Source organism: Tauraco erythrolophus (assembly GCF_009769465.1).
Source record: "Tauraco erythrolophus isolate bTauEry1 chromosome 27 unlocalized genomic scaffold, bTauEry1.pri scaffold_49_arrow_ctg1, whole genome shotgun sequence".
In the NCBI taxonomy this organism is placed as follows: domain Eukaryota; kingdom Metazoa; phylum Chordata; class Aves; order Musophagiformes; family Musophagidae; genus Tauraco; species Tauraco erythrolophus.
The window spans coordinates 584,679-597,425 of NW_028238560.1; the positions used below are offsets into that span (position 1 = coordinate 584,679).

Sequence of the window (12,747 nt, forward strand, 5' to 3'; positions counted from 1 at the left end):
GTGTGCTCTGCCGGGGCTGCACGGCCCTGGTGAGGCCACGGGTGCAGCCGGGCCCTGAACTTCACTGGCTGATATTTATGAGCGCCTTAAAGTACCAGAGCAGCACAAGCGCCCATCCCCGTGCCAGCCCAGTTCCCCCTGCACAGGGAGGCCCAGTGGCACACGGGTAGTACTGGTGCTCACCTCCTGCCGGCGCTGCTCCTTCTTGAGCTGTGCAATCTCCCGATTCCTCTTCGTCTCCACCAGCCGCCTCCGCTGCTGCTCCTCCCGCATCTGCTTCATCAGTGCAACCTGAAACAGGAAGGTACCGCATGTCAGAGCAGGCACCCAACTGTCCCAGGGCACCCACTCACCAGACAGACCGATGTCCTGCACTTGCCACCATGAGTGGAAAGTATCACTTCTGAGCAGGGAGCCAGACTTGGCCAGGGAATGCCCTCCCTTACCTGGCATGTCCACGTACCTTGCCTTCTTCATCTCAGCCACCTCTGTCTGCAGCTTCCTCAGCTCCCGCTCGTAGCGGGACTGGTTTCTTGAGCAGGCGAGCGTGTTCCTTCTGGGCAGCCTGAGCTTCTGCAGGTCCCGGTTCATCTCCTTCAGCCGCTTCTCGTAGTCTGCTTTGATCTTGTTGGCTTTCTCCTCCGTGTAGCACTCCATGGTGCCTGGAGGAGTGAGGAGACAGCTTACGATAGCCATGACTGGGGCCCCTCCTGCACCTACACACCCTGCCTGAAGACACCAGCAACTGCTCCCTCCCCGTTGCGCCAGACCCCTCCCTGACTCCTCTGCTCTGGCCCCATTAGAGGCAGGGTTCTGCCTGGGGGCACCTGCTACCTGCCCAAAGAGATGGGTTAGGGCTCAGCACAGGGTGGGCACAGTGGGCCGCAGCACAGCCGCTGGGCTGAGGGGAGCTGCAGGCCAAGACCTACAGCCTTGTGCACAGGTGATCCTGCCTTGCTGAGCCTCGCCATCAGCCACACTGCTGGGTCTCTGGGGTCTTCCTGTGCCTCTCAGCACCTCAGTTCCCCAAAATGTTCCCACACCTCAGGAACATCGTGAAGCAGCATTCAAGGCTAGAAGAGGCTTTGCCTTGCCATCCTTTCCAGCCACCTGTCCAGCACCATGGGGTCAGGAGCTCTTCAGCTGACTAGTCCTGTTCTCATGGCAAGACAAGCAGGCCTTGAGGGGTTCCAGGGCTCAGGCAGAGGCAGGCAGATGGCAAAGCTCTACCAGAGCCAGTGTTGCATGCAGGGGATGGGTGCTGTGGCTCTGAGTCAAGTGGCAGGAGCCGGGATGGGGGCCCAACACTGTGGGATGGGATCCCACAGGCGAGGTGGTTCTCACTGAGGTTCTGCAGGACCCGATCGCGCTCCAGCTGTGTGTCCCGAATCTTGTTCTGCAGCAGGATCAGCTTCTCCCTCGTATTGGTGCTTGAGGGTCTGCAGGCGCCGCTGGCTGTTCTCCAGCTCATCAATCAGCTTCTGCTTGATCTCTATCTCACAAGTCAGATCTGCCAGGTCGGCCTGGAAATTCACGGCTGGAGGCCAGTAGGAGACAGTCAGGCTGGGAGTGATGGGGGAGAATCACTCCCATGGCCCCACTGAGCCACAGCACAGGGAGAGGCAGAGGGAGCTGATGGGAACCCACATTGCTGCAGAGCAGCAGCATTGCAAAGAGCATTGGACCCTCCCTGCAGCAACTCTGGTTCTTCCCAAGCCCCCCAGAGGAGACGTGGTCAGGGTTTTCCTGTAGACTCTCCCTTCCCAGGACCAGAGCTCAGTGCCAGGAGCACCAGCAAATGCCTCCCTACACACTGGGCTGCATGTGTGGCTCTGCACTTTACCCTTCTCCTCTGCATCGAGTCCGAGTCCACCAGGCTGTCTTCACTGCCGAGGTCTTCATCTTCATCCTCAGTCCATCCTCTTCCTCACAGCCACTCTCATCCTGTTCCTCCTCCTCCTAAGAGACAAGTGCCTAACCTCAGCTTGCAGCATGGTCTTGCCCTTCTCTCTGCAGCTCTTTGTCCTCTGAACCTGAGCTCAGCCCACAGAGATGGGCTGCAGCCCCTGCAACGGGACTCAGCCTCCCACACAGGACGCCCAGGGGCTGCAGCATGATTTCTGGACCTTCAGCGTACACTGTTGAGAGAAGCAGCTCTGTGCCCCATCCATTCTTGCACCCATCCCCTCCCAGCTGAGTAGCACCACATCACCCAATCCTGCCTTCATCTACACTTATTGAAACCAAACCCAAAAGATATGGGCTCCTCACTCCACAGCAGGGCAGGCAGGCAGGAGCATCCAGCTCCCTGCTATTCCAGCATGGAGTCCTTCAGCCTGCTTACAGGGCCAGGCTGGGCTTGGTCCCCCTCCCACGTGGAGTGATGACAATGCTTCCCACCCAAGAACTCCGCTCAGTTCGAGCACAAAGCCTGCTCACCTCTTCCACCTCATTCTCATCCGTCTCTTCCCCGTTGCCTTGCTGCAATTTCTGGCGCTTCTTAAACGCTTCCTTCTCTGGGCTGGGGAAGAGACGAGGGGTGCTGGTGAGTCTCAGTGTGAGGGAGCCTGGAGACAGGTCCTGCTTTTGGACCCTTTGGGGAAAATAGCCTCCAGGATCATGCGGTGGGTGAAAAGGAGACCAAGAGTGAGGCAGCACTGGGAGGGGAGCCCCAGGCATCTGGGCTCTGTCTTGGTGCTCTGGCTTTAGCACAGATCAGGGGAGCAGGATGCCCAACCCCATGAGGACAGACAAGGACCAACACACAGCCTCCCCCTTCCCAACATCACACAGCATCTGCCTTACCTTTTCCTCTGCTGCCTCCTCTCTTTCTTTTTCAGGCGCTCCAGGTCCTGCTTGGCCCGCTGGAGAACATCAGAGGCCTCCATCTCCACCGGAGCAGGGGGGCTGCACAGGCCAGCCAAGCCAGATGCTGGAGATGAGCCCATGGGATAGGTGGGCCGGGAAGAGACACGCGAGAGGCTGCGACGCAGAGACTCGTTCATGGACTCGCTCTCAAGGAGCTTCGTCCTAGGGAGTGGAGACAGGATGCGGTCAAAGAGGGGACATCCCAACTGTCCCCAGAGGAGGGGATCTTGCCTGGTTTTAGAATAGAGTGAGCCAGGGGCAGAGTCACCACAAAGCCATTCCCACTCATATTGAGTCACAAGGTCAGGATGCTGCAAGACAGGGTCCCAGGATTGCACAAGAGACTGAGATGGATCAGATTTCAGGGGGCTAGCACTCCCAGGGAGACAGCAGGCACTCCAGTCAAGATCGCCCCCTTCATCAACGGCCATGCAAAGAATGACAATGGCCACAGCACTGCCCAGCACCAAGGCTTGGACACTTACAGCCCCAGTGCAGCAGCACTGCAGTCAGCTGCTACTCCATTAGGGCTCACAACTCACCCCAGTAACAATGAAGGCACGGAGCTGTGGCCACACCTGGGCTCAGACCCCACCACGGCACACACCGGCCCGGAGACCCAGATGACTCACCAGCCCCTGTGCCCCACTCACCTCAGCTCTTCAATCTCCCGGATGTAGTTCTGGATGAGGGCACCAATGGCTTCATTGCTGTCACCTGGAGGAGCAGAGGTACAGGTGGATCAAGGCAAGATACAGGCTGTGCTGCTGGGCTGACCCACCACGCCATGCAGTAGCCCAGCCTCACCTGTCTTGGCCAGCATCATATTGGCCTCCTGGCTCATGAGGTGGGTGACCCTGATGTTGATAGCATCGATGGCCTCCTGCATGGCCTTCACCCGCATGCGCAGGGCGCTGTTCTCCTTCTGCAGCATGGCATTCTCGCGGAAAAGGTCGCTGTAGCCCTCTGAACCGTCCTCTCCAATGACCCGCTTGCCCTGTGGGGACAGAAGGGGAGTCCCTGGGTGCAGGGTGAGCTGGGACATGGGGGCCCACCACTGGATTCCTGGGGGCAGCCTCAGCCACCAAAGCATTGGCAGGGACAACTCTAAGGGCTAGGAAGGCCTGAGCTCAACAGGCAGAGGGCAAGAGATGCTTCAAGGCTTCTCCCTGCCTTAGCTGGTCCAAAGTCCTGCCTGTGGCAAGGCAAGAGATGAGCCCCTCTCTCTTAAGCCTCCTGGCCTCTCCTAGCAATCACCTCAACCAATAGGGACAGAGCATGGTAGGCAGGAGGGTCTTTTCCGCTAAAACTGCCCCAACTCCAACTCGAGGAGGGGGCTTTCTGCTCATGCCTCCACCCCACCTCTGCTGCAGGCTCGCTCGGCCACTCACCGCCTTGTACTCCATCAGCTCCATCTGCAGGCGCGCTATCTCAGCCCGCAGGGCACTGATCTGCTGACTTGTCTTGTCCTGGTTCATCACCACCTTGTTCTTGATGTTGCGAGCCCGGTTGGCATACTTGAGCGTGTTCAGGGTCTCCATGAAGTCCCGGTCAGATGGGCTCACACAGGCAATCATGATGGTTTGGCTTGGGGAGGTGAAGGTCAGGATGAAAGTACAGTTTCCTCCACCCTGCGCCAAACTGGGCACCTGGAAACCTGGGATCCAGCACAGGCGATATGCCGCCAGACACCCATCCTTGGCCTTTCTGTGTTTTATAACCAAGGTATAAACTGGGTTCGGTTCCCGCCAGAGCACTGGCAGGACCTCATGAGCAACACATCACACAGCACTGAGCAAAGCCAATCTCCACCAGCCCACACACGCTGGTACTGCTGGGGAAGAATGGGCTCTTCAGAGAAGTACCCCCAGAGCAGGCAGGGAATTCAATCCATCCCATAATGGGCACAGCCACCTGCCAAGTCCCAGATCTGCAAAGGCTCCAGGGTGTTTTGCACCAGCTAATTCTGCGAAAGCTGGCTAATTGTGCCTGGGACTTATAAAGAGCCAAGGTCTTTATATCTGCAAAGTTACGCACTGCCTGCCAGGAGACACCCCCTCCCCACCAGGCACCCATGAGTTATTGGAGTCCTGAAATAGCTACTACACGGCTCCAGAGACCCTCGGCCCTGTTTGCAGGGGCACAGCCCCTGCAGCCCAGTCCCAGGGCTGAGCTTTGGCCTGGGACCCCCTTACCTGTTGCCCCCAAGGGAATCCTGCAGCAGGCGGGTAAGCTTGGAGTCACGGTAGGGCACGTGCACCACTTTCTTGCTCTGGTCTCCAAGGGCACTGATGACATTCCCCAAGGCCAGCTACCAACACAAAGGAAAGGACCGCCCAAAGTCAGCCTCTGCTGAGAGCACAGCTGTCACGTAGCCAGCACGACAGGCCTGGGGCGCGTGCTGCAGCTTTGGGGCGCAAGAGGCGGAAGCATGGAGCCAGTCTCAGCATTCGCCCCTCTTCCCTGGACTGTGCCTCCCTCCCCACATGCACTGACGAGCAGCATCGAGCTCTGGAGTTTTTTTTAAGCTCAAGTTAGCAGACCTCCACCTTTTGGGGACTTGCACCCTTGTGCCCAGCTGCACCCCTCCCCACAGTGCAACCCTTAGCAGCAGAGCTGCGCCCTCACCACTGGTATTTTGGATTGTGCATATTCCTGCCTACAGGGACAGGAAGCACAAACTCCAGCAGAGACGGCGGCAGCCCCAACAGCCCACAGCAGGACCCAAAGGTGTCCTAGGCACCCCCAGGCAGGCCCTGCCTCCCCCCTCCCGTTGCATGCTGGTGCCCAGGGCTGTACCAGCCCACAGTTGATGGAGATGCCCTCCTTTGCTCTCTCGCCAGTAGCACCCGTTCGCTTCAGCCTCTCTGAGCCAGCCAGGTCTACGAAGTGAAACTTGGCCGTGAGGGTCTCGTACTCGGTGGTGGGCTGGGCTCCGTCCGGAAGGCTGGTCACCTCCCCGTTCACCTGCAGCCAGGCACACATGGAGATGGTCACCACCACAGACCCAGAGCAGGCAGGAGCTCCCCTGGCTGCGCTTGGACGTCAGCAAAAGCCTGAGCATTCACCCTCTACATCCAGCCCCTCAAGGATGGGGGAGAGGATCCCAACAGCAGTGTGCTCTGGGCCATCCCATGGGCCAGACCATCCCTGCCTTGGATGGGGCTTCTTCAGGGCAGACCTCAGCCCTCATTAAATGCTAATGCTGCCTATCACTGGAAAGAAGACAGACAAAGCCTTGCCTCTCTTTGCAGGACTTCAAACCCTCTCCTCTTTCCAAGGGACCCTCCCACATCGCCTGGGTACCAGATCCAGGAACAGCCCAGTTATGAGGCAGGAGCACATCTCACCAGCTCCGGGCGGGTACACACTCTCATCTGGCAGAGGTGAATGGTGAAGATGGCATGGGATCGGGAGCTCTGCACGTTCATCTGGGTGCTGGCGGTGGTGCGGGAAAGAGCCCCCTGTTTTAGGCACTGGATCAGCTACAATGACATGGGGCAGGGAAGAACAAAACTCTGAAGCATCCTTCTAGGGCATTAGGACAGCATCCTGCCACAGCCCAGTGGCACACCAACCTCTCCCCTGCATTACTCCAGGGCTGCTTTGTCCCATCCCAGGTGAGATCCCCCCCTTGCCTGGCTGTCCCTATGTAGCACATCCCTGGCCAGTAGGCACCCAGCTGCCATCCCTTCTCCATGCGTGCCCCATCCCGCACCCACCTCATCCTGCGAGCGTATGAGGCGCGACGTGACCCCCGTGGTGTAGATGCTCCCACTGGCATCCTCATGGATTTTGATGTTGGATTTGCGGTGGCGTGCATCAAGGTCACGGGTGCTGTCAAACAGGTCTAATATCTCCTCATTGTAGAGCTGAGTGGGACAGAAGCGGGTGCGGAGTGAGTAGCAGTTGCAAGCAGGAGGCTGCTGGAGCCCAGCACAGAGCTGCCCTCTGCCATCCTGCTGCCACAGTCCTGGCAACCAGGAGGACAGGGGACACAACTGGGGGTGTGCGTGTGTTCGCACATACATGCACACATGTGCTTAGGCCAGGGTGACCAGGAGAGCTGGTGTGTGTGCGAGGGCAGGAGAGGATGCAGAAGCACGTGTGTGCAGATAGATGATGATGACCCCTCGGCACGGGTGCCCAGCTGGGACAGGATGCCCAGAAGGAACGGTGCATGTGTGCCTGTTTGTATACGTCTGCCCCGTGAAGCTCTGCGCTGCAGACTGGGTTGGTTCCAGCTGTCCTGTCTCTGGCCTGAGTGGACACCTGGGAGCAACACATCCCTCTGGCCTTCCCTGCTTGCCCAGGCAGCCCCTGGCCACACAAGACAGCAAAACCACTGCTCCCTGCGGTCACCTCTGTCAGGTGGGAAGGGGACAAGGAAGACCAGGGAGGGCGGGACAACCAGAGAAAACCCTGAGGACCCAGAGCTGACAGAGGATGCCCCCATCCATATCTTGACCCTGCAGCATTCTCTTGGGACACCCCTGCCCATCTGTCCCCCCACCTCCACTGCTCAGCGCTACATGTCACGCTCCTGCGCCTGCGGCACAAGGCAGAGCAGGGTCACCTACGGACCGCAGGCTCCTGGCCAGCGGAGTGGATCAGCCTAATCCGTCCCTGGCCGCCCCAGGTGCAAAGGGGCTCCCCAGGGTTAAGCCCTGCTCCGGCAGCCTGCTCCCTGGAGGGCAGTCACAGGACGCGGCTCAGCAGGGCCAAGTCCTGTACCAGTGACAGCAGGGCTGGCAACCAGCATGTGGTACGGCTGCTGCCCACACCGGCACCGGAGAGCCGTTATGGCCATAAAACCCTCTGTGGGATACCAGGACAAGGGTGGCTGTAGGACAGGCCTCGGTGCAGCGGCACAAGAGCTCCTGGTTTGATGTCCATGCCCGCAGGGTGCACCAGTGGGCAAAGCCCTAGACAGGCTCCAACAGCCTTGGTCACCAGGCCATCAGGCAACAGCTTTTTACTCTACCTACATGTTATGAGGCCCTTAGAAAGCCTTCAAGCCTGCACCCAGCTGGCAGATGCACCCCACCCACCCCCACGCCACAGCTGCCAGTGTCCCACAGGGCACAGCTGGCCTAGGGGCGTGACCACGGGTGCCCCTGGAACACAGCAGAGGAAGCCTTGCTCCCAGCCTCCACCACAGCCACTGGACAAACATCTCTGAGGCTCTGGCAAAGACCAGCTGGAGTGCATGGAGCTGCACCTGGGGATGGATGAGGAGCTTACCAAGAGCTATGGGTCAGGATTAAAGGGAGGGCAGGAACAGGGGACATAGTAGTGGGGGTCAGACCACCTGACCAGGAAGAGACCGAGTGGATCTCTATAGACAGACAGAAGCAGCCTCACATTCACAAGCCCTGGTCCTCATGGGGGACTTCTACCACACCGTTATCTGTTGGAGGGACAACACAGCAAGGCATAGGCAATCCAGGAGGTTCCTGGAATGCATTGATGATAACTTCCTTCTCCAAGTGGTAGAGGGACCAACGAGGAGAGGTGCTTTGCTGGACCTTGTTCTCACCAACAAGGAGGGGCTGGTGGGGAATGTGACGCTCAAGGGCAGCCTTGGCTGCAGTGACCATGAAATGGTGGAGTTCAGGATCCTTAGGGCGGCAAGGAGGGTGCTCTGCAAGCTCACTATCCTGGATTTCAGAAGAGCAGACTTCGGCCTCTTCAGGAATCTGCTTGGTAGAGTTCCATGGGATAAAGCCCTGGTGGGAAGGGGAGCCCAAGAAAGCTGGATAATATTCGAGGATCACTTCCTTCAAGCTCAGGAGTAGTGCATCCCCTGTTACGAGGACAGGTTGCGGGAGCTGGGATTGTTCAGCCTTGAAAAGAGAAGACTTTGGGGGGACATAATAGCTGCCTTCCAATACCTGAAGGGAACTTAAAAGAAGGCTGGGGAGGGACTTTTTACAAGAGTGTCCACTGATAGGACAAGGGGAAATGGGTTTAAGTTGAAGGAGAACAGATTTAGATTAGATCTTAGGAAGAAATTCTTCAGTACAAGGGTGGTAAGACTTTGGAATAAATTGCCCAGAGAAGTTGTAGATGCCCCCTCCCTGGAGGTGTTCAAGGCCAGGTTGGATGGAGCCTTGAGTAGCCTGGTCTAGTTGAGAGGCGTCCCTGCCCATGACAGGGAGGTTGGATTAGATGATCTCTGAGGTCCCTTCCAGCCTATGCCAGTCTATGATTCTATAATTCTACGAAAGAGAAAGTTGGTCAGAAATTCCAGGAGGCCTGCATGGATGAACAAGGAGCTCCTGGACCAAGCTCAAGCACAAAAGGGAAGCCTAGAGAGGGTGGAAGCAAGGACAGGTAACTTGGCAGGAATACAGAAAAAATCATCGGAGCAGCCAGGGACCAGATTAGGAAAGCTAAAGCCCTGATAGAATTAAATCTGGCCAGGGACATCAAGGGCAACAAGAAAAACTGTTGTATGTTGTTGATAAAAGGACTAGGGAAAATGTGGGCCCTCTCTAGAAGGAAACAGGAGACTTGGCTACCCAGGATATGGAGAAGGCTGAGGTTCTCAAAGACTTCTTTGCCTCAGTCTTCACTGGCAAGAGCTCCAGCTGCACAGCCCAAGTTACAGAAGGCAAAGGCAGGGACTGGGAGAATGAAGACCGCCCACTGTAGGAGAAGATCAGGTTCGAGACCATGAAGGTGCACAAGTCCATGGGACCTGATGAGGTGCATGCGCAGGTCCTGAGGGAACTAGCGGGTGAAGTTGCCAAGCCACTATCCATCATGTCTGAGAAGTCATGGCAGTATTGTGAAGTTCCCACTGACTGGAAAAGAGAAAACATAGCCCCCATTTTTAGAAAGGGAAAAAAGGAAGACCCAGGGAACTACAGGCCAGTCAGTCTCACCTCTGTGCCTGGCAAGATCATGGAGTAAATCCTCCTGGAGACTATACTAAGGCACATGGTAAAAAAGGAGGTGACTGGTGACAGCCAGCTGGCTTCACTAAGGGCAAATCCTGCCTGACAAATTTGGTGGCCTTCTATGATGGGGTTACAGCATTGGTGAATAAGGGAAGAGCCTGTATCATCTATCTGGGCTTGCCCAAAGCATTTGACACTGTCCCACATGACATCCTTGTGTCTAAATTGGAGAGACATGGATTTGACAGATGGACCACACAGTGGATAAGGAATTGGCTGGATGGTCACACTTGAAGAGTTGTGGTCAATGGCTCAATGTCCAAGTGGAGACCAATGACGAGTGGCATTCCTGAGGGGTCAGTATCGGGGCCAGTGCTGTTGAATATCTGTGTTAGCGACATGGACAGTGGGATCCACTGCACTCTCAGCAAATTTGCTGACGACACCAAGCTGTGTGGTGTGATCAACAGACTGGAGGAAAGGGATGCCATCCAGATAAGAAGCTCAACATGAGCCAGCAATGTGCACTGGCAGCCCAGAAAGCAAATCGTATCCTGGGCTGCACCAAAAGAAGCATGGCCAGCAGATGGAGGGAGGGGATTCTGCCCCTCTACTCTGCTCTCATGATACCCCATCAGGAGTACTGTGTTGAGCTCTGGGGCTCCCAGCCTAAGAAGGACATAGAGCTGTTGGAGCGGGTCCAGAGGAGGCCATGAAGATGATCCAAGGGCTGGAGCACCTCTCCTATGAAGACAGGCTGAGAGAGTTGGGGCTGTTCAGCCTGGAGAAGAGAAGGCTCCAGGCAGACCTTCTAGCAGCCTTCCAGTACGTAAAGGGGCCATGAGAAAGCTGGAGAGGAACTTTTTACAAAGGCGTGTAGTGATAAGACAAGGGGCAATGGCTTTAAACTGAAAGGGGAGATTTCTATGAGATCTAAGGAAGAAATTCTTTACTTTGAGTGTGGTGAGGCACTGGAACAGGTTACCCAGAGAAGTTGTAGATGCCCCATCCCTGGAAGTGTTCAAGGCCAGGCCGGATGAGGCTTTGAGCAACCTGATCTAGGGGAATGTGTCCCTGCCCATGGCAGAGGGGTTGGAACTAGATGATCTTTATGGTCCTTTCCAATCCAAACCATTCTGTGATTCTACGATTTTCCAAGCTAAAACCACCAGAGGTGGTAAAGAGAGAGAAAGGCTACAGGAAATCCCAATGGCAGCTGGTGTGATCCCATGCCGGGCCACTGCTCCATCACCCTTCTGGGGTTGCACTGGACCTTTTGGTCTGTGAACATGCTTCCTAGGATGGCCTGGGAAAGAGGGAGCAGAGGCGTCCCCTCCCCAGTGTTTATCCTTCACATGACCAACCTCAGGTCACCCACCTCCTTAGGGCAGTGGAGGTCATCCCAAAGTGAGGGGGAAAAACAAGAGAAACTATAGCTGGGCAGCAGAGGATCTCCTAGAGGGCAGATAGAGGGGGCTGAGAGGGAAGGGAGAGTGTGTCACATAGGGTAAGGTGATGCACACTGTGCTGAGGGCCAGTATCTGCTCCTACCGCCCAGGGAAGGCGGGTCTATGCCCTAGCCCCAACAGGATTAGGGGACTCTGCAGCAGGGAGAAAGCATGACAAGCTTCATCCTCCATTAAGGACTTCAGAACAGGCAGGAAATTGTCCCTATTTCCATCCCAGCCCACAGGTTCCCCAGAGTGCAGCTCCACGAGGCTAAGGATGTGTGGGAAGGCAGCCAGGAGCTCGGACAGGCCGAGTGGTAGGGAGGGAAGGATGTGGCCAGGCACAATAGCATCGTGGGAGCTAACAAGGGCTCTGCAGATGGAAAGCTGATTGGGAAAGATTTTTTCAGTAGGGAGGTCAGCTTTCCAGGCTAGGAGGTGACTTTGGGCACTGCTTCCCCTCTCCAGGCCACTAACATCTGGAGGTGTTGGCCACCAAACCTATGTGGAGGCAAGATCACAGCACAGGGCCTCTCTCACTGCCTGCCTGTCTCCTCTGGGCTGTAGCCCAGATTGGGACAGAAGACAGATGAAGTATGTTCAGGAGCTCAGCTTTGCTCAACACCACCCTGTGTTTTCTCACCAGGACCGTAAACCAGTTCTCATCTCGAACTTTGCACCCTCGTCCCAGGACCAGCCCCCAGGGAAACTGCTGCAGACACACAAGGTCCATAGGCTTTCCGGGACAAACTTCTCCAGGCAAAGAAGCAGTTAAAAGAAGAGGCTTTTGAAACGGAGAGGCCAAAGCAGAGGCGGGAGAGGATGCAATGAAGCAGCAAAGGACATGGGAAATAACACAGCCCTTCCTCTAATCTCCCCAAAAAGGGCAGTTTTTCCTCCCCTTGTTTCAGTGCAAACGCTGGTCCAGACACAGGGAAGCAGGTATGTCGCCATCCTCAACCTCAAACAGGAGTACGCAAGCCCAGAGTCTCCTGAATCTCCAGGGGACCAAGGCGCACACCCCTTCCCAATGGTGCGGCTCCTTGCAGGCAAGAAAGTGCCACCCCAGTTTGTGGCCATCATGAGGCCAACAACATTCAGTGCTTTAAGCCTCCTCTGCTCTGGCCCTGGCCACACGCCTGCTCTGGGGTCCAGCTCAGCCAGGGAGCAGCCAGGACATGGAGAATTGGAGGAGCCCAGGACGTGGGAAGTGAGCAAAGGACAGGGCAAGGCCACAGTGTCATCCAGACCTGCTGTCACCCACCTCCAGGAACTGGGCACTGACTTTGAACTCGGGTGCTGCCACACCCTGACTCTGTGCCGCCTGCTTGCGCTCCTCAATGCCGCTGAAGAGGTGGCCAATTGCCCGTGGAATGATGCCCTGCTCATCCTCGGAGATGTTCATGTCGAAGCCGGTGCCCATGGTGTACGTCTTCCCAGCACCAGTCTGCAGAGAGGCAGTGGGTGGGTAGCTGGTGGGGCCCTCCCAGGCTCAGCTCTGCCCATGGCGCCCCACACCTCCCCCT

At 56.8% G+C, this 12,747-nt stretch overlaps 1 protein-coding gene across 1 annotated transcript in view; it reads right to left on the bottom strand.

The window, feature by feature from the left end:
- The window catches only part of LOC104372227 (kinesin-like protein KIF21B), a 40,318-nt gene that overhangs the window by 12,853 nt on the left and 14,718 nt on the right, over nt 1-12,747 (bottom strand). Inside the window, 17 exon segments of the mRNA XM_086630318.1 lie at nt 184-291; nt 460-662; nt 1,345-1,417; nt 1,419-1,537; nt 1,844-1,861; nt 1,864-1,914; nt 1,917-1,959; nt 2,440-2,521; nt 2,806-3,030; nt 3,522-3,585; nt 3,676-3,865; nt 4,260-4,455; nt 5,064-5,179; nt 5,668-5,835; nt 6,219-6,353; nt 6,591-6,740; nt 12,486-12,668. Coding sequence (XP_086486444.1) covers nt 184-291; nt 460-662; nt 1,345-1,417; nt 1,419-1,537; nt 1,844-1,861; nt 1,864-1,914; nt 1,917-1,959; nt 2,440-2,521; nt 2,806-3,030; nt 3,522-3,585; nt 3,676-3,865; nt 4,260-4,455; nt 5,064-5,179; nt 5,668-5,835; nt 6,219-6,353; nt 6,591-6,740; nt 12,486-12,668 — 2,124 coding nt within the window.